Raw genomic sequence first — 26289 nt, forward strand, 5'->3', positions numbered from 1 at the left:
CTAAAGGAAATCAGTCCTGAATATTCATTGGAATCACAATGAATGTTGATGTAGAAGCTCAAACTCCAATACTTTGGTCACCTGATGGGAAGAGCTGACTCATTTGAAAAGACCATGATGCTGGGAAAGATTGAAGGCAGAAGGAGAAGGAGACGGCAGAGGATGAGATGGTTGGATGGCATCACTGACTCAATGGACATGAGTTTGAGTACACTCTGGGAGTTGCCCCTCCCTGATGGGCAGGGAGGCCTGGCATGCTGCAGTCCATGCGGTCGCAAAGTCGGACATGAGTGAGCGACTGAACTGAATTGAACTGAACTTAGGAGCTATTGTTTATTAAATTGAACTTTTATGTTTACTGAGCATTTTCCACATGCCATACATTGTGCGAGACCAGTGATACAGATGACAAAATATTATTTAGAGTCCAAGTCAGACAGAAATAAGAATCTATATTCAGTAAGGGTAGCTTTGTGATTGGCTGACTCATTCCTTTAACAATGATTGTGCACCTACAGCGAACCAGGCTTTTGGAGCTAAAGATACAGAGATGAATGTCATAGCTATAAGCCTTTAGGGGCACAGTCTTCTAAATATTCATCCTTCATTCACCCAATAAATGTTCATTGGGCACCTAAATGGTACCAGGCAGGCTCAGACCTCAAGCTGAGGGGAAACAGTAAACAGGATTACAGTCATTCTGCTTTTGAATAGGACCACAGGTGCCGGAAGTTACATTCAGGAAGGAATGAAACAAGGGGTAGGGGACCCAGCTGGAGGCATAGCATGAGTGGTCGGCTGTCCTTGCAGTGTGACCGGGGGTCTCCAGAGATGCTTGGGCCACAAGTCCCCTCCCTCTCAAGAGTTTTGCGTCTGGCCGGGCTGGTTCCCTCGGCCCGCATCCTTTTCTCTAGAGTCCAACTTCCTCTAGGCTGTTTACTGTGTGACCGCTGCCTGCGCCTCCGCCAGCCTGCCCACTGCCCTTGCCTCTAGTTACCTTGTGGCCCGAGGATCTTTATTAGGAGTGAAGTGTCCCCTAATAAGGAAAATGTACCCTTTTTCTCCAGAAGTGATTATGTGACTAATTGAAATCACAATGACTCCCATTTTCCCCTTCAGAGGCAGCCGTGTATTCCCAAACCGTAATGGGGTGGAAAGCCGCCACTTGGCCCAAGAGGTTTAGCCTGATTTCTGGGAAAGAGGCAGCCTGGCTACTCAGCCATAAATAGGTTATTAAGACAAAATACACCAAGACTGAATGGCCCCCGATTCCCGGCTGAGCTAACCCCCAGAGGATCGTGACACCCCGCCAAGGACACTGATAGCAAGAGAGAGCCCAGCTCCCTGGAGGTTCGGGCCTCTGTTCTGTCTTGGTCTGGCCCAGGCACCGGGGCAAGTCATGTCCCCCATGGGGCCAGCTTTGTCATTCGCGAAACGGGGCGAATGCTGGCCTCTGCTCGAATCAGAAACTTATCAGTGCAGTGAAAAAAACACATGAAAGCCCTTTGTAACATTAAATAAAAGCCTAGCTGTACTGACACAGGAGTGGCTTCCCAGCAGCAGACTGGTTACGCTCCGAGTCCTTTAGGACTCTGATGTTTTCAGTGGCTCCTTCCTCAAGGTAAACCCATCCCTGGGCCCCGCGGGCTTCAAAGGCCCGAGTTCAACTCTGAGCAGCTCAGAAAGGCCGGCCACTGACTTTGGAGCCTCACTTCAGCTAGTCTTTACTTCTGAAGAAAGGGGTGACCGTCCCCGATGGAGCCGCGTGGCCTCGAGGCGCGTGTTCCCAGCAGGCAGAGCAGTAACTGCTCGCAAAGCTGCAGGCACAGTTGAGCAAGAGCTACAAAGGTGCTCGCCTGCCTCGGGGATGTTAATCAAGGGTTTGAAAAGGCTCTGTTCCCCAGAGACTAAATTCTGATTTCTGAAACTCCAGCTGGAAGAAGAGAGGATAACGGATGACTTCATCAGCGTCATGGTCAAGCAGCAGAGGCAGGAGGAGTGCTCGGAGAGAAAAAGGAGGCCCCTCTGAGAATCAGCCCTGGCCGGGCGGGGTCAGACTCACTTGCGAGGCCCTGGGGCAGCCTCACTGCGGGTAGTCCACTCCCCCATCCACATGCCGGTTCGGTTTAAGAGGTTACTCTCCGTGGTAGGCAGGATTCTCATCCTGCCCCCAAGACTCCTGGCGCTGCTGTACACCTCTGCAGTGATCCTGGCAAACATGGGTCTAGGTACTGCCGAGGAGGAGACTGCATATAGAATTAAGATCCTAAGCCAGCTGGCCTTAAGAGGGGGCAATTATCTGGGTGGGCCTGAGTCCTTAAGGTGGAGAGTTTTCTCCAGCTGGTCCCAGATGTCAGAGCTCAAAGCATGAGGAGGATTCGTGGTCTTGAAGATGGAGGGGCCACGTGGCAGGAACGCAGGCAGCTTCTGGGAGCGGAGTGTGGCCCGCGGACAGCCGGCGGGAAACGGGGACCTTGTTCTCGTAGCCGTGGGAACTGAATTCTGCCTCCAAGCAAGGGCCCGGAAGCGTGTCTGTCTCCAGAGCCTCCTGGTGAGACCTGAGCACAGCTGACACTGCCGTTCAACCTCGGGAGACCCTGAGCAGAGCCCAGGCCCGCTGTGTGACCTCTGATCTACAGAACTGCGACCCAGTAGATGGGCAGTGATAAGGCCCTGGGTTTGTCAGCACTTGGGCCACCCGGCCGATGGACAGTTCCAGTCACCAGGGTAACCGGCGGGTGATCACATGGCCAAGTCTGTTTGGGAGTCTTCTCATTTAGCGAGCTCTCCAGTACCTATAATTAGGTTTTGACTTTTTAAGCCTTTTCATTTGTAATTAATTTCAGACTCACAGAAAAGTTGTACACAGTACACAGCATTCTCAAAAACCCTTCACTCCAACCCCCAACTGCTGCATAAACACAGCACAGTTGTTAAAGTCTGGAAGTGAACACATTCCCCCAGCTGTCCTGCTGGCGTCCCCTCTGTGGTCCATTTTCGGTGCAGGAACCTGTTAGCCCTCTTTCATCTGGAACACCTCCTCAGTCTTCGTCTCCGTGAGGTTGATGTATTTGAAGAAGTACCAACTAGTTATTTTGTAGAATGCCCCTTATTTTAGGTGCCCGTTGTTTCCTCGAGATTAAATTCAGAGTACGGATTTTTGGCAAGAGCATCGAAGATGTGACACTGTGTCCGTCTCAGCGCGCTGTGTCAAGAGGCCCAATTTGGCCCCTCACGGAAGGCGTTCACGTTGGTCCCTTGGCCAAAGCAGCTGCCTGCTTTCTCCATTGGAAAGCTGCCTTCTCCCCCATTGTCATGAATAACTACCTTGTGGGAAAGACTGTGAGCCTGTCGGTATCCTGTTTCTCACCGTATTTTTGCTCACTGATTTTAACAACCACCAATGATTCTGTGAAACAATTACTGCCGTGGGATTTTCCAAAAAGTTCCTGGTTCTATAATTCCTTCTACATTTATTAACTAGAATTCTCATAATTTCAATAAATCTAGAAATCGTTAATTTCTACAAATTCTAAAATTTGTGAAGAAGAGTGTTCCTTCCATTTCCACTTGTTTGTTTACTCACCTACCTATTTATTTACTTCAATGTGGATTCAGGGAATCTTTCTTTCTTCCGTTTTATCTTGTTGCCCAAACTGTCCCAGAGGAGCCCTTTCAGGATGGCCCCTGGGTCTTCTGGACATGCCCCTGTCACTTGTTCGTACCTCGGTATAACGGTTAATGATTTTCTGGCACCCTCATATTTCCTGCTCCAATTCTCCAAGGTCTCCTGGGTCCTTTAATCAGAGAGTGGTATTTAGAAACCAAGATCTGTGAGTAGTAGACATGTCTACAGCACTGTTCTTCATTTTTAAAATTTTATTGAAGTATAGTTGATTTACAACATTGTGTTAATTTTCCCTGCATGGCAAACTGATTCAGTTATACACATATACTCTTTTTCCTATTCTTTTCCATTATGGTTCACCACAGGATATTGAATATAGTTCCCAGTGCTCTACAGTAGGACCTTGTTGTTTATCCATCCTATAAATAATAGTTTGCATCCACTGACCCCAGACTCCCAATCCATCCCTCCCCTAACCCCGTACCCCTTAGCAGATACAAATCTGTTCTCAAGATCTGTGATTCTGTTTCTGTTTTGTAGATATGTATCATATTTTAGCTTCCACATATAATATCACATCACATGGTATTTGTCTTTTTTTCTGACTTACTTCACTTAGGGCGATAATCTCTAGGTTCATCAATGTAGCTGCAAATGGCATGATTTCATTCTTTTCATGGCTGAGTAATATTGTATATATGTACCACATCTTCTTTATCCATTCATCTGTTGATGGACATTTTTGTTGTTTCCATGCATGTCTTGGCTATTTCCATAGAACTGCACTTAATGGTCATGCTCTGGTACTATGGATCATTGACCCTTTCATCATCACACACAGACACACACTTACCTTTTGGTAAAATGCTGTCAAGGGGGGCTCATCCGCCCGCAGCTGGATTCTTCTTGCTACACTTGACCCCCCTGAACCTCAGCCCCCACATTCCCTGGGCGAGCCACGTGCCCCCACCCCATGCCTCCCCAGGCACTCCCATCACTCACCTCCTCTGCAGGGACCCTTCCCACTCAACGACCCTGGAAGGAGCCTCTTTCCGCTTTCAGATCTATTATTAATGTTACTAATAACTATTAATACCTCTTACTGGGCACTTGTGCTCCAGGCAAACATGAGGTCGAATCCTTACAGCAACCCACGAGGGAGGCAGCTTCCCCATTTATGGACCAAACACGGAGGCTCCAAGGGGGCTGTCACCCAGCTTAGGAAGCACGAAGTGGGGATTCTCACTCTTCAGCTCTGCTCTTTGCATCTGCCCTCCCCTGTGGGGACTGTGGGTCTGCAGACACCCAGGAGCCGGGAAGAATGAGGGGGCGGCCAGGTTGTGGGAGCCAGCGCAGTGGGGACAGCCCCTGGACTCTCCTCCTGGGGACTCTGGTGGACTGTGAGATCGCTTCCTATTTGAGTGTTCCTGTCCCTATGAGAGGACACGAAAGCCTTCTGCGTATGAATCGGAAAAGAAATCTGGGTGGGGACCCTTTTCTTCCTGCAGAGAGAAAACCAGAGGCTGTGCCCTGGGCACTTCCTGCCAAGAGCCTGGGTACAGGGCACCAAAGCCAGGAGAAGGCAGCTCACATCCTGGGGAAACAGAGCCCGAGATTCTGATCTGGCTCCTCCAGTCCCCCGCCTCGCATCTAAGCTTCACTCTCCTCTCGGTTCTCTAAGCGCAGTCTGAACCAGGAGAACCAGCAGCATCCTTATAACCTGGGCTTCTTGCCAGATGGGTCAGTTACTGGGCCCCAGCCCAGACTGAATCAGAAACAAGGACTGAGGCCCAGCGATCTGTGTGAGCAGCCCTCCTGCCTCCTCTCCTCTCCTGCCTGCGAGTTGAGTGCCTTTGGCCTCAGGACCTCAGATGATTCCGCTGATGGTGACCATCCTAAACTGATGATCAGCTAGGGCCTAGAGGAGGCCCTGAAGTTTCCTCACAGTTCTAGAAATTAGGGTAGGTTTTAAAAATGCCACTTCGATGCACCAAGAGCTTCTTAGCAGAGAAGAAGTGTTGAATCAATACTCCATTAGACTGAAGACAAAAATGTCAGCTGACACAATTGAAATTTGCTGAACACTGATGATATGACTTAGTTTATGACTCATGTTACATTGATGACAGGACCTGGGAACGTATTCTCAATTTCAAATTGCTCCCGACCTTTCCTCCACATCTGCAGACCAGAGGACCATGACCCACCACCCCAGCGCATTCCCCACCAGCACTGCCTGTGATAAGTTAGTGCTTCAGCAAATCCCACTGTCCATGACACTCTTACCTCTTGTGGGAACTTGCCTGGGCTATTTCCTCCCTTCTGCAAGGGACAAGCAGAAGCACTCTGTTATTAGATGTTGACACCAATCCTTGTTGGCTGCCTCTGACTGGTGGTGAAAGAACAAATGTTCTCAGGCTTGTTAAACAGACACCACAAAGATCGGAGAGGGCTGCTCTCTGAACATGGGAGGGAAACCAGACTGTAAGGAGTACTGTTTCCTACGCTGCATTATACTCAAAGTGGACAGATCAGGCTGCATGAATCTGAACTGGTTTTTCCTTCTGGTACCAAATGTGTAGGTTTTCCACACCAACAGCCAGTTGTCCCACTGGATGTCCTGAAGTTCAACTCAGCTCTGAAACTACCTGGGTTTAGCCCATATCCCAGAGGTTACGGGATTAGTCCCTCAAGACTGCCCCATTTCAGATGCCCGTCACAAGTACTGCCCAGGGTACCATCTTCTGTCGAGTTTGGCTGCAAAGTGGGGTTCCTCCAACCCCATCCTTTCAGGTTTGATAACTGGCTAGACAGGTTCACAGGAGCCAGAAAAGTATTCACTTCACAAGCTACTATGGTGGCTCAGATACTAAAGAAGCTTGTCTGCAAAGCAGGAGATGCAGGTTCAATCCCTGGGTCAGGAACAGCCCCTGGAGAAGGGAATGGCTACCCACCCCGGTATTCTTGCTTGGAGAATTCCATGAACAGAGGAGCCTGGTGGGCTATAATCCACGAGGTTACAGACTCGGACATGACTGAGCAACTAATGATAACATAGAGGATGTAAGTCAGGAGCGGTCACACAGAGGAGATGCAGGGGGCAGGTGAGAGGGAAGGCGGGCAGAGAACCTCCAGGTCTCCTTGGGTGCCTCACCCTCCCAGCACCTCCACATACCCACCATCCAGAAGCTCTCCCAACCTTGCCATGGTGGGGTTTTGACTGAGGTTTTGTTTTGGAGGTATGATTAATTAAATCATTGCCCATTGGTGATTGAGCTCCATGTCCAGTCCTCTAACCATGCTGGGTCTTTCTGACCACCCGCTCCTATCCTGAAACTATTGAGGGGCTCCTGGCCACCGCTCTTCTCACTAGCATACAGAAGATCACTCCAGAGATTTCAAAGGTTTTAGGAGTTGTGTGCCAAGAACCGGTACAAAAGACCAAAGATTTCTTACTGTATTTCACAATCAGTCACTCAAGTCCATAGAGCAGTAAAGGTGCCAACCAGAAGGACAAAAGGGCTGTCATCGCAAAGTGCACGTCCTCTGGCTTCGGTGACTCAGAGCAGTCTGCATCTGTGATGTGCGGTCCTGTGCACTTTATCTGGCCTTAGATAAAATGTGCCTTCCGTGGCAGCTCAGACCATGGAGTAAAGTGCACAGCCACCAGGCATTATGCTCACGGCGGGAAAAGGGCAGAGGGAGCTGAGCGTGGAATTGAATCTGGGGCTCCCCCAGCTGTCCTTCACTTCCTGCTCCCGTGGGCAGACTGATGCCCACACTCACCAGGGCTCACTAGCCAGCTCTCCAGCGGGGTCCATGTAACAGTGTCTTTCCAGAAGGCTCCACCAGGGCCCTTGACAGTCTGACCCAATGGCCACTTCCTTCTTTCAAAACAGGGTGCGGTGGGGCTGGGGCCGGGGGGTGGGGGTGAGGAGGTAGTTAGGACTATTAACCAGTAATGGTTCTGATTCTGATTAAGAAAAAAATTTTAGAAGCCAAACTACGGGCTTTGATTTTTCCAGTTCACCTGGTTGGTAGTTTTCACTACATAGAAATGCCAACTACTATTTGCATGGATGCTTTAAATATTAGATCAGGAGATTGTGCTAACATCTTCAAACTGTAACGTGAAATAGCACTTGTCACAGGAATTAACTCCTACTTGACTGGAAGGATGACCTGCCTTTGAGGCTTTTTGAGTCCATCATATTATAAAGCACTTTCTCAGGTGCTGGTCTCGCAAGCAAACCAGTAACTTGAGGGGCGACGCCCCTCCCCCATTTCTCTGGGCTCCAGTTCCCTAAGTCCCACTACCATCATTATTTTTTAACATACTTATTGAGCTGTGCGTGTGGCTGCTTCCTCCAACCCTCATTTAATTTCAAATCAGTTCAGCCAGTGCTGGAGCTGTCTCCTGGGCCTGAGGACAAAAAGATTAAAATGGAATAAAGTTCTCCCAACACTTCCAGGGATGAACCCCCCCTCCTCCCCAGCAGCCCGAAGGCTTTGATAAGGGAGTAGATTTTTGTTCCCGATCAGGAGTTTCCGCTCAGATGCGTCAGGAGACGCAGGCCAGGCGTCGGGGAGCTCGGGACCCAGACCCCAGCAGTGGCGGGGAGACGTCCGCCGGCGCTGGCCGGCCGGCCGGGGGAGCAAGGGTTAAACGGTTTCCGTGAGGCCCGCCCCGGGGCCGCGCTTCCCGCTCCGCCGCGGTTCCTCCCTCCGCCGGTGACGCGCCGGCCTTTGCCCAAATATGTCCCTTTCCCCTCCCTCGCCCGACACCCGGCGCCCGCAGGCGCCCCCGAGCCGCGGGGCTGGCACTCGGACGTCGCTCGGCCTCAGTGTCCCGGGAGCACTTCTCCGCGATGCCCTTCCGAAAAGGTAGGCGGGGTCCCCGTGGAGCGCGCCCCGGCCGGGGCGGGAGACCTGAGCGGCCAGGTGCCCGGGGAGGCCGGTAGGGCGCGGGGAGCCGGGCGCCGCGGTGTGCCCGCCGGCCCCGCACTGCCCCTCTCCTTCCGTGCGGCCCCTCCGACCCCGCGTCGCCGCCTCCGGCCACCCGGTGGGCTGATCCCCACGTGCCCGAGCCGGTGTGCAGCGCGCACGGCAAAGGCCGCGCGCAGAGCGTGGGTCGCGGTACTTGGACAAACCCGGATCGCGCCGCGGCAAGTTCTGAGATGCAGGTGGAATCGGGCTCACCCCGCGGGCCGAAGATTTGGGAGGGGAGTGTTCTATGGCGGCCAGAAGTGGCGAGAGGTTGGCAGCGTGGGGTCCCGGCGGCGCGCTCGGGTTGCGGTCCGAGCCTCCCGGAGAGACGGGCGGGGGAGCACGCAGGTGTGGAAGCAGATCCGAGTGGAAGTCCTGCCTCCGGCCTTTTCTACCTCCCCTCTGACTCTCGGGAAGTCGTTTAGCCGACCGGAGTCTCGGTTTCTTCATCCGCAATACGAGCGCGTCAGCGGGACGTGTGGGACGGATGAGAGGCGCGCGGGGCAGCCGGCAGAGGAGCGGCCCGCCTACCAGGCAAGACCTGCCTCCCTGTGCCCGGCAGCCTGCACCGAGCTTCCCACCCGGCCCACCTGCAGGCCCTGCTCCCCTGCAGAAAAGCCCCAGCTACTCCCGTGGCCCATTTGCCTGGCGGGGTGATGGAGGCCTTGCTGTGCCCCGGGCACTCCAGAGCTGGGCCAGGACGCTCCATCCTCAGGTCGGAGCCCAGGATGAATGCAGGAGGCTCGGTTTGCTTTCCAAACAGAGCCCTCTGATTGACTCCTGCTTTTTCTATTTCTGTTGGCAAGGGCTCGGGGACCCACTGTCACTCAGACCCAAGGCTTCCCCATCCCTACCTGGGTACCAGTGACCCATGCCAGCGACGCCCTCTCGAACACCCGGGGACTGGGGATGGGCTGCGTGGCTTCCTCCCTCTGCCTCCACCCACCTTTCTGGCGTCTCTACACTTCTCTCATCATCCCAGTTCATCGTCAGATTAATGCTAGGGTTGCCCCGATTACCCTACTGGCCTTTGTCCCTTAAATGGAGGTTGCTACGGTGCCACTGTGAGGTCCTGGTTGTGAAGGGACATGGTCTGTATGTCCATGCACTCCTGGTATGTAGGGATGTTGAGAAGGCAGGTGACAGCTCAGTGCGGGGACTGAGGGTTCTGTCAGGTCCTCGGCTGATGATGTGCAGTCCCAAAGTGACCGGCTTCAATGGCTCCATTATTCCGTATATAACGGGGCTGCCATGTCTTGGACACTCCCTGGAGTCCCCACCTGACCTCATGTAGCTGCAGCGTGAATGGTCATTTATCTACTGCGTCCATGTGGTCTCTGGAGGCAGACTCCTGGGAGGCACAGCCACTGCTCCCTCCCTCGGAGGGAGCCCGTCTTGCGCAGGAGGAGTAGGTCCCTGGGTGGCTGAGCCGATGTTCGCCTGTGGAGGTTTCCCTTTGTGACGGCCTCATTAAGTCACACACAGCAGACCTTGGTCCTCACGCTGCCCACCATGTTTTGACTTTTCTCCCTAGTCTGATGAGAAGAACGTTGCTGCCTGGTCAGGCGAACCCTGCCCCTCTGTTCCATGAATACTGATTCCTGAAGGGTCCAGAGTGTGAGAAACGGGCCTTGTGGCTTTTTCGGAAGGTTTGCTGTGAGCCAGGGCGGGGCTTGGGCGGGCTTGCGGTCCAAGCAGAACTTCCCCACTTGACTGGTTTGGGACCTCCTGTTGAGAAATAAATGCAGTGAGTGAGTGGAAATTAGGGCGAGACCAGGTACGTGCAGTCCAGTTCGGTGATGAGACAGCATCTGGACCTGCCAGGAGGTGGAGAGGTCAGCCTGTGAGAGGGGCTGCGGCACTCCATCCCTGGAACAATTCCACTGCTAGAGACTTCTATATATATATGTATACACAGAATATGTGCACAGTATATATACTGAGACTTCAGTGTACATATATATACTCTTTTATACTTTAAAGGGGGGAGCCCTTTAAAAAGCCCTTTAAAGTATAAAGTTTAAAGGGGTGGCTCAGGTGGTAAAGAGTCTGGCCGCAGTGCCGAAGATCTGAGTTCAATCCCTGGGTCTGGAATATCCCCTGGAGAAGGAAATGGCAACCACCTCCAGTATTCTGGCCTGGAAAATTCCATGGATGGAGGAGCCTGGCAGGCTACAGCCCATAGGGTCGCAAAGAGTCGGACATGACTGAGCATCTTCACTCACTCATACTTTAAAGAATTTGAATCTGAATCTATTAAGTATTTTTTAAAAATAACTAAAAAAATGGGAAATGAAAAGACTTAGCTTCTCTCCCTGCAAAGCGACGGGAAGCCAGATGGAGGACTCCTTTGTGGCTCACACCCGGAAGGCTAACTGACCGCTCTGTCTCCTAGGCTGTGTTTCTGTGTCTTGCAAGACAGATTCAGGGACCAGCTGGGTCAGGGCCTGGCAGGAAGCACTCAGCCCGGTCACTCCAGGCAAGCTGAGAAGAGCTTAGTGAAGGGCCCATTACAAAGGTCCGGGGTAGGGGAGGGGAAAACCACAGTGGGTATTACAGAAGCCCTGGCAGTCCCACCCCAGGCCGGGGGTAGCTGAAGGTCCAGCGGTCACTGGAGCCGGTGGCTGGATGGGGCCTGCCCCTCTCTGGAGGATGCTGGTGGCTCGTGACCTCGCAGAGACCGCTTGCCGCTCCCTTCCTCTGACCCTAGGGTGTTGGCAGCGGAGGGCCAGGAAGCTCGTGGTGTGCGAGTGGGTCAGCTTGCGGGGACCCGAACCTGCTGGGACCTGGCCTTGCCCTTCGTGGCAGTGGGCCTGGGGCGACAAGCTGATCGCCACTCAGGCTTTGGTTCTCAGCCTGTGCCTTGCCTCTGGAGGGCCTCAATCGATGGCACTGAATGTAATGAGGACAGAGTTCCGTGACTGCACACCACTTGCTTGCTTGCTCATTCATTTGCTCCTTCACTCATTCATTCTTTAGATCGAGCATCTGCTGTGCGCCAGGCACGCTGGAGGTTCTCACCTGCAGTCACACCCCCCGGGCGTGATCCACCTGCCGTGATGACAGCAGCAGGAACCATGTAGCCCAAAAGGGGTGAACGGTGGGGCTGGGGTGGTAGGCAGAAACCTTCGATGACCTTCCCCGCCAGCCGAGGGGATGACATGCCAGCACCATGTTCATGCTATTCACATGTTCACCGTGCTCACACCCTCCCTCTCTCCTTGGTGGCTCCAGGGTGCTGGTGGCTGTGTGTGTGTGGGGGGGGAACAGAGTGGGACCCTTGGTTGAACTGCTGGAATCTTGAGATGGGCTAGAGTGAGAATGAAACATCCTGATGTGGACCATCAGGGAAAATCGTGAGAACAAAGGGGGCGGCAAAAACTTAGGTGGGAACCCAGGAGGAGGGCGGCGAATCGGGCGATTAAATCTGTGAACCTGGCACGTCCCCCTCTGGAGGACTTTGAAACCAGGCTGGATAGTGATTTTCAAGGTGGTGGAGGGGTGCTCTGTTCTGAGTCTGGGGCTTGGACCAAATTCTTGGGACTCTTTCAGGTGGAGAAGCTGAAAAAAATGTCTTTAGATGGTGGAGTCCTACGTGTTCCTGCATGTCCCACCTTCAGAAGGGATGGGGAGAGGGATGAGGTTCTCATAATAAATAACCATGAGAAACCAAACTCAGCCTTAGGGAGCACCTTCCAGTCCGGGGGTGAGAGCTCTGCACTTGTGCACTTACTGTCTCAACCACCCCGGGACTGTTACGTCCACTGCGAGGGTGAAGGAGTGAGGCTCTGTACGCAGCGGTCAGCTCGGGGGCAGAGCAGAGCCGGACGGATGCTTTGCCTTTCCAACTCTGCCTGCGATGATAGGCTAGGTGGGGATGTGGTACTTTGTGCGTCAGGCTGAGACTGTGCAGCCTGAAAAGTCTGCAGTTATGGACCAGCAGCGTTTTCCACGTTAGACAAGAGCAGAGAGAAACTCAGATGCCTGAATCTTCTGAGTCCTTGAGGGAGGTCCGAGGAGGGCATGGGGCTGCACGTGGAGACAAGTTGTGTTCCCGTCTCTCCCGTGGCCCTGAGGTCACACCTGTCAGGAGCAGGACTCAGTGCCCTGGTCCGGCCAGATGATTGGCTGCAGCTGCCCAGGGACCCCCACCCCCACCCCTGTCCCCGGCCGGGAGCGGAGGCACAGACCAGTGCCTCCATCACAGGAGAGGAGGCACCTGAGGGGTTCCCACCAGTGAGCTGCTGGCAGTGGGTTTTTGGACCTCAACTCGGGCTCTCTCCTTCCTTCCTCTCCCAGTAGGATTGCAAAGAACAGACCCCGACTCTGCCCTCCAGAAGGCTGGCTGGTCCCCCGTCCCTCCATCAGCCCCTGCGCTCCGGCGCTGGGCCAGCACCGCCCTCTGCTCTGGTGCAGGCAGGCCATGTCTTGGGGCGCTCTCCTCCTGTGGGTCCGGGGCAGCTTGCTGAGCAGGAGGCTCCATCTTAGAGACTCTGCCCCAGGGAAGGACCTGCCAGCCAGGCCGGGCCACCTCGTTTCCTTGAGGGCCTCTGTTCCCCACAGGATCTTCTGCTTTGTCCTCCCAGGCCTTCGATCCCTGAGCTGTGCCCCTCTAACGCTTTCCTGTTCCCTTAAAGCGTGTCCTCTGCTGTGGTCCATGTCCTCAGCATCCAGTGGTGGCCCCCAAGACCCCTGTGCTCCCACATGTGGGCTCCCCGCCTGCATCCTCTCCCCTGGGGGAGCCAACCGCCCCCTCCCAGGTTGGGGAGGGGGAGATGTACCATCCTTCCTGGTACATCTGCACACACGTGGATACACACACCAGCTTCTGGTCCTGCCTTAAGGCCCTGCTCAAGTTCAAGTCTTCTCTGCCCTATTTTCCATCTATTCTGTGCCGATGGGGCTCTTGCAGACACTTACTTGTGCTCAGTTTCTTGCCCTCGATTTGGGGAGGGTCTGGATCTCATACTTTTGTCTAGCCAGGCGGTTGCAAGTGCTTCATAAATCTTTGTGCCTGGTTAGTTTGTCCAAAACTCCAGTTTTCTCTGCGGTAAGCAGTTGTAGAGCCAAAGTAAGACTGTCAGATTCCCTGATCACTGCAAGATTTACGGTCATGCTCCCATGTGTAATCTAAAATAAAGACATAAATGTAAGCAAGGCGGACACACTTGTGATTCTGACAATGGTCACTATTTTTCGATGCTTCTGGGTGGAACAGTTAGGTCCTTAACAACAGCACCTGATGCTGTGTGCCTGAGTGTGGTCTGCACCTTTGTGGGTTCAGACCTGGGGGCCCCATGCAGGTGGATTCTCTTCTCTTCTCCCTGTGGAGTTAAAAATGCCCGTTGCTCACATATGCTCAGGATTTGTGGATCCGTGAAGTGTCCGAGCCTCCAGCATGCCCCCTGCCCCCCACCTCCCCTGCAGGGGACATGAGTCTCTCCTTGAACTTCACAGGGTTTTCCCAGGGCAGGCCTGCCTGAGACATCACCTGTCTCCCAGCACCCAGCTCCTTTGTGGGTGGCCTTCCTGTTCCTCCTGATCTCAGTGGGTACTGGGAGGTGTGAACAGCCCTTGGTTGACCATTTGGAAACAAAGGGGGTGGCACCCTGAGATTGCTCCAGCTCCGGCCCAGAGACCGATGCTTCCCCCCAGCTTGGACGCTAGTCACACATGCTTCCTGCTCTGTCTGCCCCTCCAAGCTCCTTAGCTAAACTGGGGTGTGGGAGGCAGGGGGGGTCCCCCCACTGGACTGTGTCCTCCAGGAACTCTGTCCTTGGCACCCTGGACAGCCTCTCCCAGCAGCTCCAGGGTCCGGGCTGACGTCTCAGGAGAGTGGCAACTGAAGGTGTCTTGAGTGCCAGGGAGAAGCGGACTCTCATCTCACTGGCCTGAGATGGCCCGTCTGGATACTGGCTGCTTCTGTGTCCAGGGACTGAGCTGGGGGGCGCAGCTGGGGTGGGGGGCATGTTGAAGCCCTGGGCAGGGGCTAGGCAGGCGGTGTGTGAGCAACGGGAGGGTGTCGGGCTGTCTGACCCTGGCTGCCCCTGCTGGGACGGGCAGGGATACTAACGCTTTTGAGGGAACAAACGTGTTCTTTCCTAGGAGCGACTGCTTTTGGTGTTTTGACTGTAGGCTTGACCTGCTGAACCTAGAGTGGGGTTCAGGGAGGCCTCCCCCTGAGGCTCCTTGGGCTCATCCAGAGGCCTGGGGACCTGGGCCCGTCCGGTAAGAGGGAGAGCAGGGTTCCATCAGCCCGTGGGGGTGGACAGGAGCTTAGCGAGGTGCAGGATGAGAGAGGGAGAAAGACCTGAGCGGACCCTGGGGAAGGCCCGGCCCCTGGAGGCCCCAGGGCGGCAAGGGCGGCAGGTACCAGCTGGGGACGGGGCTCCAGGGCACCGTGTGTCTTATTTCTGGCCACACACTTCGGTTGTGCATAGTTGCTCAGTCACATCTGACTCTTTGCAACCCCACGGACTGTAGCCCGCCAAGCTCCTCTGTCCATGGGGACTCTCCAGGCAAGAACACTGGAGTGGGTTGCCTTGCCCTCCTTCAGGAGATCTTCCCAACCCAGGGATCGAACCCAGGTCTTCCACATTGCAGGAGGATTTTTTACTGTCTGAGCCATCACGGAAGCCCACACTTGGGTTAACTGGGGTTTTTTTTTTTGAAGTCTGATGTGCCAGAAATTTTGATTTAATGGTACTGGACAGAAAGATTCATGAAACAGTCTCATCCTTAGCATACAGGTACATGGTGACATTTCCAGACAGTTCCATTTCATTAACAAGGAGGCTGGTCACGCTTCAGCAAACCCACTTCAAGGCCATGAACAAGGAGAACCCAGCACTCCTGAGAACGCTCTTGTTGCACCTCAGGGATCAGGAAGCCCTCAGGGCGCTTCCAGACTTCTTGCCGCTTGGGCTCTGGGTGTGACTGAGGGTCTCCGGCAGGTCTGGGGGTGCCAGGGACCTTCCCAAGCTCAGTGGGGTGGGGGCTCTGTGAATCTGCATCAAAGCAGGGAGGCCCCCACCACGCAGCCATCCATCTGCAAGGGCCACCTTTTTCTGGGGAAACATCAGAAAACGGACGTTTAGGGAACACAAGGAAAGAGTTTTAGGTGAGGAACCTGGGAGAAAAGGCAGGAGACGCACTGGGAGGCCGGATGGGCTGCCTCGGATGACCCCGACCCTGCGATGTTACTTCAGTCGCCTGCAGAAGTCCTTCGATTGCGCGGCACATGTCTGTCCTTCGCCTCGTGGAGCAGGATCGGGTGAAGCGCCAAGGGTGCAGCAGGGACCTGGCCAGACGCCTGCCCTCGTGGGCTTCCATTCTGACGGGGAGACAGACGGTAACAGGCGAGTCAGCGAGCACCGCGTCTGTCCACGGGGTTTCCGCGCTGGGTAGGAAAATAACGCAGGAGAGGCCAGGGAAGGTGGGGCGGGGGGGCTGCTGTTTGCAATAGGATGGTCTCTGAGGGGGCATTTGAGCAGGGACCGAAGGGAGTGGGGAGTGAGCCATGTGGTTTCTTAGGAGAGTGTCTGGCAGGGGGTTGTGTAGGCGCAAAGGCCCCGCGGCTGCAGTGGGCTGAGTTTGGAGGTGGGAGGGGCTGGTGTGGGCTGGGTGTGGATCACGGTTCAGAAGGGGTGGGTGGGTGGGTGGTGTGGGACTTCAAGGCCGTTGTAAGGCCTTGGCCTCCTTCCTGCAGTGGGATGGGAGGGCCCGGGAGGGACTTGGTGGAGGGCAGGCACAAATCAACTATATTATAAAATCCTCAGGCTGGCACGTGGGGGCCCTCCTGGGACCAGACTGCAGGTGGTGTATTCAGGCGGTAGAGACGGCAGGTCTGTGGATGAATCGGATGTGGAGGGAGAGAGAGTTGGGGCGGCTTCCACGACTGCCCCCAGCTGACCTGTGGACATGCTGGGCACGTTACTGTTAAGAGACGCGTGGTCAGCAGAGGGGGCAGGTCACAGCAGGGCTGCGGGGCTCGGTAACTGCTGAGTAACCGTGAGAGGATTCAGGAGGATTGGGACTTGGCAAGCGGACATCTGCAGAGATCCATTTTGCTCTGGGCTGATCTCCAGACAGACGCTTTTTGTAAGAAGAAACTGGCTTTCAAGTCAAATCAGCGTTGACCGTTCTTTTTTTAAAAAAAACATTTGGCTGCATCGGATTTTAGTTGCATCATGCGGGATCTTTCATTGCCGCACACGGACTCTTTAGTTGCAGCAGGCAGGCTTAGTTGCCCTGCGGCATTTGCAATCTTCAGTACCCGCTGCTGCTGTTCCATCACACAGTCATGTCTGACTCTGCGACCCCGTGGACTGCAGCACGCTGAGCTTCCCTCTCCTTCACTGTCTCCTGGAGCTTGCTTAAACTCAAGTCCGTTGAGTTGGTGATGCCATCCAACCATCTCATCCTCTGTCGTCCCCTTCTCCTCCTGCCTACAGTCTTTCCCAGCATCAGGGTCTTTTCTAATGAGTCTCTTTGCATCAGGTGGCCAAAGTACTGGAGCTTCAGCTTCAGCATCAGTCCTTCCAATGAATATTCGGGTTGATTTCATTTAGGATTGACTGGTTTGATCTCCTCGCTGTCCAAGGGATTCTCAAAAGTCTTCTCCAGACAGTCTTCTAGTTCCCCGACCAGGAGTCGAGTCTGTGTCCCTGAGATCTCCCCATTTTAGCATCGACAGTCCCCAGAGCCAGTTGCCTCCTCATCCCGAGCAAACTGGGACGGTGGATACCTGACCCACCTTCAGCCAACCCTCGTGCCTTGGGCTCGATGACCCCTGGATGGCCTCTTGTTGGAGAAGTAGGTTTGAAAACATCACATTGGAGCAACAAATAGAATCCAAGTTATTTTTATGGCCCTGGGTTACAGGCTGGAAAGTATGAAGATAAGTTTCAAAGCAATTCTGTCAGCAGACAGAGTAGAAAATCAGAACAAGAATGTTATCAGCAACTTGCAGTAATAACAGCAAAGGAATCTGAATCTGCAAATTGCCTGGCTTCTGCACGAAAAGCCTAAAACTCAAATGCCATCCCTTTTTCACAAAAATGAGTCAGTCAGCATCCACTTTACCATGAGTCATGTTTGCTGTCATGACATCATTTCCCAGACGTAAAAATGGGGAACAAAACACGGAACCCACTTCAAGCTGAAATCATGTTTGGTGCAAATCCCAGATGATATAAAAGCTTTTTTGTATGGAGTCATTTGAATGCAGGAAAAGGTCACGTGGTCACAGACTGCTTTAGAGGAAATTGGTTTCTTCACATTATAAAACTACAGATTTCGTTTGTGGATGCCTCCCGATACATAATACAGGGCATGACGGTAAACCGGTCATCTGCGCTCCAGGAGCACCAGCTGTGCCCAGCAAGGGGGGCGGCCTGTGTGTCTCTGTGGCCGTGTTCCTTTCTCTGGCTCCTGTTAGAAATAACCAAAGGCCTGGGAAGACCTTTTAGACATCAGCCAGTGTGTAATGGGATGCAGGAGAAAAAGAAATTCCACCTCTTCACTGCTCAGGAAAGTGCAGGTGGAGAGCGCGGTGGAAGGCACCGTTTGACCCTTCTTTGCTGACAGACAGGAAGGCTGGCGTTATGGAGTGTTGGGTAGAACGTGAACCAGAAGGGTGGTCTGACATATTGCTGGACGGTGAGTGAACTGATGCGAGTGCCTGGGAAAGAGTCTGGAGCTGCCTTATAAAGTGGACACCCACACGACCTGTCACCAGACATCATTCTTTGTCACCAGGTGTCACTCTTGGCTGTGTCACTGAGGGAGACTCCTGGGCAGCTGGTGTCCCCTAAGACTCTGTAGGAATCCCTTTAAACCCCCCAAAAGCACATGAACAGAAGCCTGAGTTCATTCTTGGTATAGCCCCATCATGGAGTATTCTGTGGCCATCTGAATGAGCTACACTCTGAGGACAGCTACACTCAGTATTGTCCATGACTATTAAAAAAAAACTCAAAACATTGGATACAGATGCTTTTTAAAAAATAAAAACTACAAAATCTAAGCAATATGCTTTTTTAAAACCTTATTCCCTATTTATAGCTTTTTAAAAAAAATAATTAATTTGGCTGCACTGGATCTTAGTCGCGGCACATGAAATCCTCGTTTTAGCATGGGGATCTAGTTCCCTGCCCAGGGATGGAACCCGGGCCCCCTGAGTTGGGAGTTCAGAGTCTTAGCCACTGGACCACCAGGGAAGTCCTAGAATTGCTTGGTTTTAAATGGGTGAATTATGTCTCAAGAAAGCCGTTCCAAAAACCAAACAAAAAGAATTCATCGTCTTCATGGCAGCTGCTTTCTCAGCTTTCAAGAAGCAAGGTTTTGTCTCGACTTTCTGGATGAGCAGAAAGAGAGAACGATTTCACAGACCCTGCCAAGGTGACGGATGACCAGGAGGAACAGCCGAGGCTGGTCCTGGGTTCCAGTCTCTGTCTGGACTTCTGCCCGCCCGGCACGTCTTTCTGCTTGTTCCGAGGGCGCCGGGTCCGGGCAGGGGTGACGTGGACCTTGGCCTGGGGGTGCCCCAGGCGACCTCAGGGTGTGTGGGAGAGCATACTGGGTGGGCAGGAGGAACTTGATTCCAGTCCTGTGATGGCTCTGCCTGTTGGGGGGCCTCTGATGGTCTCTTCATCTCTTGAGACTTTTGTTCTCTTCTATAAAAGGAGGAATTGGCTGGGTCATCTCTTCCAGCAAGTGCACTGTGAGATTCTAATGATCCTCTTTCATCTCTCATGCTGTTAGGGTTGGTTTCTTCAATATGCACTTGAGTTTTAGTCCCCAAAGGCCTACAGTAATGATTCCTACCTTTAATTGGTAATACATGTGGTATATTTAGCTATCTTGATGGGTATCCTGAAGGTCTTTCAGTTTTCATTAATCCCTCTTCTTCAGCCCCTCTACAAAGTGTGCGTCACACTAAGAGCTGGTATATAGGCGACTTGAGCAAGCCACAACAGGACAGCCTCTCCTGCTCTGAAGTGTCACCTGGTCCTAATCTGGGGATCCATACACCTGACGTCTTGGTGATTACAAAAAAGTGGTTTACACTAAGACTTAAGTGAGTCTTTTCTGTTACTGGCTTACGTTTTATGTGTTTTTAAGCTGAGGTGTAACATATATACGGCAAGTGCTCAAATCTTGATCAGTCTCTACACGTCTATAGGTGTTGAATTCACTAAGACATCAGAAGCAATTCTTTACTTTGCAAAAGAGCCCTTTCTCTCTCTCCAGAGGTAATAGTGGTTCCTGCGCCATAACGTGTGTTCACTCCATTTCCCCAGCTGGACCGTAAGCTCCTGGGCAGTGTCCCCTTGTCCAGCCTTGGGTCCACGCAATGTGATTGATAACCACATACGGGATTAACTAAAGGATTAGTAGGAACATTAATACCTCAGGCCTCAAAGGATATCACTCTCTAACTTGAGGGTCTTTCTTTCTTCTTGATTAGCTTACTAATGGAATCTTCTCCCAGCGCCTGACAGTGATCGCACGGAAGGTCCACGCAGGGGAGCCTGCCCTTCACGGGAAGGAGCAGAAGGCTGCAGAGCCAGCGCTGTGTCCAGAGCCTCTGGGCTTTGTAGCCCCCTGGCTCGGGAGCCCGCAGCCCCTCAGGCTCCATGTGTTGTTGACCCTGTAACACCACTCTGATGACTTCTCTGAGGGGAGTTTCCGCAGGTTTTATTCTGTGTTGTACCTCTCCTTCGTTGCTCTGCCTGGTTAACAAGTCAAATGCCTCTTTTTCAGAAGGGGACTAGTTTGGGTTAGACACTGTCCTCTTCAAGTTACTTAGATTTGAAGTCCTAAGTTACTCCAGCCGGGACACCTGCTGTCCCATTCACACAGGGTGTCTGGGGGGACGTGCAGAAAGAATCAGAACCCCTGAGAGGAGGGCCCTGGAACACGAGATAACAGAGTTCAGGCTGTCCTGGGTCTCCTCCCGAAGGCTTGAGAACCACAGCAGCAAGTGTGTGATGAATGAATGACGCAGGCCTGGCCGACCTCCTGTAATGAAGGAGACATGAAATGTTTAAATGACAGCAGAAATGTGTCCCAGCACAACTGGCCAAAGTGGGGACCTTGGTTTCAGGAGACCTTTTCAGTGACCCCATGTGCTTCTTAATTATCAATGTCCACGTCGCTCTTTGATCTGCACCCGCCCTCCTCAGAGTCTGTTATAAAGAGGCCCCCTCCGAGCATGTGAGCCTCCCTGGGGGGACACTGCCCTGCTGAGAAGGCGGCCTGGGAGCAGATGGAAACCTTTCTGCAGCGAACGTTGGACAAAACACCTGGGAGTCATTTGCCCCAGACATGTCCCTTTCACTGCGTTTGTATTTTATTTGTGTGTCTACACGAACATAAGATGTTTGATTTACGTTCGATGACTCAGAAAATAGTTCTCAGGTCCACAAGCTTTCATTGCATGTGTCAGCAATGAGTGATATTCCTTGCCTGGAGGAAGTTTTCCATTTCTATCTGTATCGCTTTCTACTTTAAAAAATGTTAAGCATTTAGCAAAGTTGCAGGCACAGCACAGGGGATGACCTGCATTGCCTGGTTCCCCAGCGGTTGTTGCATTTTACTGTGTTATTGTCTCAGGGTGTTTCGTTGTTGCTGAAACACTTGAGACTTCATTGCTGACATCCTAACACTTCATCCCTAGATACGTTAGCGTGTTCCTCCCCAAATCAAGAATGTTCTCTTAAATTATCCATATGAATTTGAGGATTTTTAAAATGATGATCACATGTGTTAGAATCCAATCCTGACCTGATGGATTTTAATGCTCAATACATCCCAGATTTAACAGACACCCTTTCAAGTCGGCTGCCATGTCTTTTCGACACATTCCCTTTGCCTTTTGAGCTCTTCCTTATTTTTCTGGCACCCCAGGTGCTTTATCGCTACATCCTGTGTCAGCCTTGGGATCAGCGGCTGCTCCAAAGAGTCCTGGTTTCTTTCACTGGAGGATGGTGTTTAGAAGTCAGACCTGGGCTCTGGTTTGATTTTTGCTCATGGGCTACCATTGTTTCTGGGGACTTTTCAGTGGATAGAGCTAGGAAACATGCTTTTAAAAAATATAAATTCATACTGCTCTCATTCTGGTCCAATACCAGAGAGCTCTTCCTCTCCTTCTTCCCAATTTTGCATATTTACCTTTTATATTTTCCCAAGGAATCTTTTTTTTTTAAAATCTCGGGGTTTCCCTGGCAGTCCAGTGATTAAGACTCCACACTTCCACTGCAGGGGGCATGGGTTCGATCCCGTCAGGAAACTTAAGATCCCAGAAGCTGCACAGTGAGCCTTTTTTTTTTTTTTTTTTTTTTAATCTTCACTCTCCTTTACTCCTGGTGTTATTGATTTGGTACCCAAAATTCCTTGTGCTGAATAACTGATTCCCCATGAGCGATGGAAGTGAGTGGATCATAAATTCAGTGCACAGGTGGGGGCTGACCATCCTATCTTCTGGGGCCTTAAAAAATATCTGCAGACAGGAGGTCTGAAGGAGACCAAAAGCAGGAATACTTTGGTCCTTTCTGTATCTGCCAGTCATTTCGCAATGCATGTGTTTTACTTTAATAGAATTTTTACTGTAAAGTTCAGGGGACGGGGTGTGGCACCCCCGTACCTGCTAGCTGAGTGCTCCCAACTCCTCTGGGCAACAGGCCTGCTCCTCACCCACGGCCACGGGAGCAGATAAGCAACACGCAGCTCGGACCACCAGGCATTTAAAGAAGGAGAAAGGAAATGAAAGAAAAATGTTCGATGAAGATTGCCTCTCCCTCATAAAAAGATCAATAGAAGGAAAAAAATGTTTACATGGTAAACAGACATGTACCCACAAAGATATGAGACTCAAAAAGCTGCCAGGCAGTTGAACTAAGGACAGGGGTGAGGGCCTGGGGGCTTCAGAATGAAGGAACCGTGTGGTCCACAACCCCCGCCACGCCCTGCAGACAGGTGTCTCCGGTGAAGAAGCACTGTCTCCCAGAAACAGGACCCCTTCTAATGTGAATTTTTCTTATAAAAAGGGTAACTTCTCCTGTGCCTGCGGTCTCTCTAAAATAACCAGCTCAAAATAATCCTTATGCCAGGAGGCATATTTTAGGGTGTCAGGCTCTGCCGCCCTCGATACACCTCCTGGAGAGAGGCTGCGGGCATGGAGGTGGCCCAGAAGCTGGGGGAGAAAGAGCGGCAGGCAGAAGGCAGGTGTCCGCGGGGCCTCCGCCGTGGGAGGCCAGACAGGAGCCTGCAGGTGGAGCCCTGCCCCAGCGGCCGCCGCCTCGCCCTCCCCCGGATGATGCTGGGCGCGCAGGTCAGCTGAGCCCAGCTACCCAGGGAGAGGTCACCCGGGGACACTAGGCGGTGGCGGGAGGGGCAGGAAGGGGCGGGGCGGGGCCCGGTGGGCGGGGCGGGGCCGGGCGCGCGGGCGGACGCGCGGGTTGGCTGCCTGCGCAGCGCACGGGCCGATCAGCGCGCGCTCCGCCCCGCCCCTGTGCGCCGCACGCCGCGTTCACGTGGCGCCGCCCCAGCCGGCTCCGCGGCAGGTCCTGCACGTGGGCGCGGCGTGGCGTGCACTCCGCGGTACCTGCCGGCGCCGCGTTCGGGTTCCGCGCCTCCCCTCCCCGCGGCCTGGTTTCATTTTCCGGCCTACGGTTCTTTCCGAGAAGGTCAGGGAGTGGCCGTATTTTGTTTAAAGCGCCAAAGGAACTAGGGCGGCAGGTGGTTTTGCCATCCGGGCGGGGCCAGGCGGGCGAGCCGCCGAAGAGGAAGGGGATCCGGGAGGCATTAAAAAGAGCCCGGACGGGAAGATTGCGTAAGCCCGTCCAGTGTTTTTATCTTTGGGAAGTAAACAGTGCAAGTGGTCGCGTTTCGTTTTCCTGCCCGGCAGAAGGATGTACCAAAAGATGTACCGAACTGATCGTGGACGCGGTGTTCCGTGTGACACGGTGTAAACAGCTTTCACAGCCTCCCCTGGAGGACGCCTCCAGAGGGTCGGCGGCCTCAGTGGCCCCAGCAAACCGCGGCCATCTTCTGCGTGCGAGCTCTCCCAGCCCCCACGGGTTGAGGCTTAGGTGTCTCAAGCTTCGACCCCTAGCTGAACAACTCTTTCCCCAGCCCCTCACCCTCACTCAGAGTCTAGAATGAGTTGGGTCCGTGGAGCTCTGAAGTTAACTTTCGAGAGTGACTCAGCTAGTGGAGGGTCAGGAAACCAAGTCATGTGAGGAGTGGTTGAAGAATTGGGGTGATTAACCCAGACAGCTCCCTGGGGCACACAAACCCAGCTACAGATATGTGAAGGACTCTTGGATTGCTCTGGTACTGTGCTGCCTGAGGGGACAGAACAGGGATGTTTGTGGCAGGCAGGTGAATTTCAGGTCAATTACAGAGAAGGGGCAGCAAAGAACCTTGCTGGAGTTTTATCCAGGAACCTGGGACAGATAGGTGCTTACTTGTTTCAGTAGGAAAAGGGTGGAGCTTAGATTCAAACTCTGATCTGCCAAATTCCAGAGCCTTTTCATTTTTCATGATGCATCTGTTTTAATGTAGCGGGTTACTTTGGGGGTAATGACAGTGCCAAAGGGTTTCTGCAGTGATGGAGTGCATTGGACTGGAAGGTTCAGCCAGCCCTGTTTAGCTGTGTCACTGATTTCTGTATCTGATGGAGAAGGAACTTGTCCTGGGCCAGACAAGGATACTAGGGCTACCTGTGAAGGAGGAGGGCTCCCCATTTCACTAGCAAGTCAGATTTTCCACCAGGGCACATGTCTGCTCTGTTGGCCCTGCAGGCGCTCTCACTTGTTTGGAACAGTCCTGACTTTGAGTTTAACAAATGTGATCACAGCGCCCAGTTGTCATCAGTCTTTGCTACAACCTCCCAGCCCATTTTTTGCATCTGACACTCTGCCCCTTGTGCACTCCATCTGTCTAGACTCAGGTAAACATGGGACTAACACAGTAAGAGCTGAGGTCTGGGGTAGCAAGTAACGTTGACCTGAGTTTGTCAGTCCTACAGGCAGCATGAGACGCAGTGCCATGAAAAGTCAGGAGGGGAGGGCCCAGGCTGGTTGGATTTAAATCTGTGGCCCCTAGTGCCTCAAGAGTTCACACTTTTAAACCTTTAGGGACGATGCATAGAGGAAGTGGCTTTCTTTGAGGTCTTGGGTTCACTTTATGAGTTAATATCTTCAAGCTTTCTGAAAAGATGAGCGCTTTAGGAGTCGTTTTTTTGTCCCTACTACATGTAGTGTTCAGTATTTCCCATGTTAGCACCCCTGGGAGGAAGGTAGGGGTATGAAATGCATGTAACATAGGAGGCAGAATCTGGTTTTTCTTGGATCTCTAGTTAACCTAGTTACAATTTCTTATAAAAATAACCCAGGGAGAAAATACCAGGCTGAACCCTCTTCCCCTAGAGGAATTTGCCTGTGGCTGCATCCACCCTGCACACAGGTTTTAGACCTCCAGATGGCTGTTGCTGAATGTCCGCTCTTCTTCCTTTCAGTAAGTTTCCTGACTATTCATCCTTAACCTCCTGGGTCCTCCTGTCTCCAGGGTACCAAGACATTGGCCATCTCCCAGGCAGCCCAGCCCAGCCCTGAGCAGCACCACAGAGAGTGAAATGTGTCTGCCTGCCTCCTTCTGGCCTCTTTCTCCCCCGGTTACTCCCTATCTCTGAAGTCCTCTCCTGCATTCATTCTCCTGTTCCTCACAACCTTCATGGCCATCACCTGAATTTACTTTATCTACTCTATTTCTGTCTACTCTGGTTGCTGTGCATGGGCTTTCTCTAGTTGCGGCAAGTGAGGGGCTGCTCTCCAGTTGCCATGCTCGGCCTTCTCGTTGCAGTGGCTTCTCCTGTTTCTGCTCTCGCCCTCTAGAGCACCGGCTCAGCAGTGATGGTGCACAGGCTTCATTGCCCCACGGTATGTGGAATCTTCATGGACCAGGGAGCAAACCTGTGTCCCCTGCATCAGCAGGTGAACTCTCAACCACTGGACCACCAGGAAAGTTCCCATGGACATCGTCCTAAAGGGATAGTGTTGCAAAGAAACCAATTCTAACTCCATGATGGAACTGTTTGTTTGATTTGCTTTTCGTTGCTTTTGTTGTTATAATCATACGAAATGGCCTGCCTCAGAGTATCCTTCCCCTCTGCCTGATAGTTAAAGTGCCTTTGTTCAGAACCCCGTCCACCTGTGGCTGGCAGGAAGGAAGAAGTTAATACATCTCCTGCCTGAGGCTTGCCATTCTAGGAGATATTTGCAAGATTAATGGCCTTATTTTGCTTCCTCACCTCCCGGGATCTCTGGTCTATAAAAGAACCTGAAATATAGACCACTCCCCCCAGCCCCCCAGTCATCAGATAGTTATTTTGAGGCACTAGCTTGCCATCTTCTTGGTCAGCCGGCTACCCATGCAGGTGTCTTCCTTGCCTCAACTCCTCATCTCTTGAATTCATTGGCCCATCATTCAGTGAGCAGAGAGCTAGGACTTGGTAACAATAGTAGCTTGGTTTGCATTTTTACTGATGCACATCTTAGGGTTAGGGTGGGGGCAAAGGTTAAATCACATCCTTCTTTTCCCAGCTTGCCCCCTTCTTACCCCAGCCTTCTCACCCTGAAGGACTGCTGGAGTGGGGCCCAGATCTCTCA

At 52.7% G+C, this 26289-nt stretch overlaps 1 protein-coding gene across 1 annotated transcript in view; it reads left to right on the top strand.

The window, feature by feature from the left end:
* The first annotated feature begins 8405 nt into the window (after nt 1-8405).
* The window catches only part of PFKFB3 (6-phosphofructo-2-kinase/fructose-2,6-biphosphatase 3), an 81714-nt gene continuing 63830 nt past the window's right edge, over nt 8406-26289 (top strand). Inside the window, exon 1 of the mRNA XM_065920942.1 lies at nt 8406-8512. Within this exon, the coding sequence (XP_065777014.1) occupies nt 8497-8512 (16 nt within the window). The 5' untranslated portion in view covers nt 8406-8496. The remainder of the gene's footprint in view (nt 8513-26289) is intronic.

Source organism: Muntiacus reevesi, chromosome 2, assembly GCF_963930625.1.
Source record: "Muntiacus reevesi chromosome 2, mMunRee1.1, whole genome shotgun sequence".
NCBI classification, from domain to species: domain Eukaryota; kingdom Metazoa; phylum Chordata; class Mammalia; order Artiodactyla; family Cervidae; genus Muntiacus; species Muntiacus reevesi.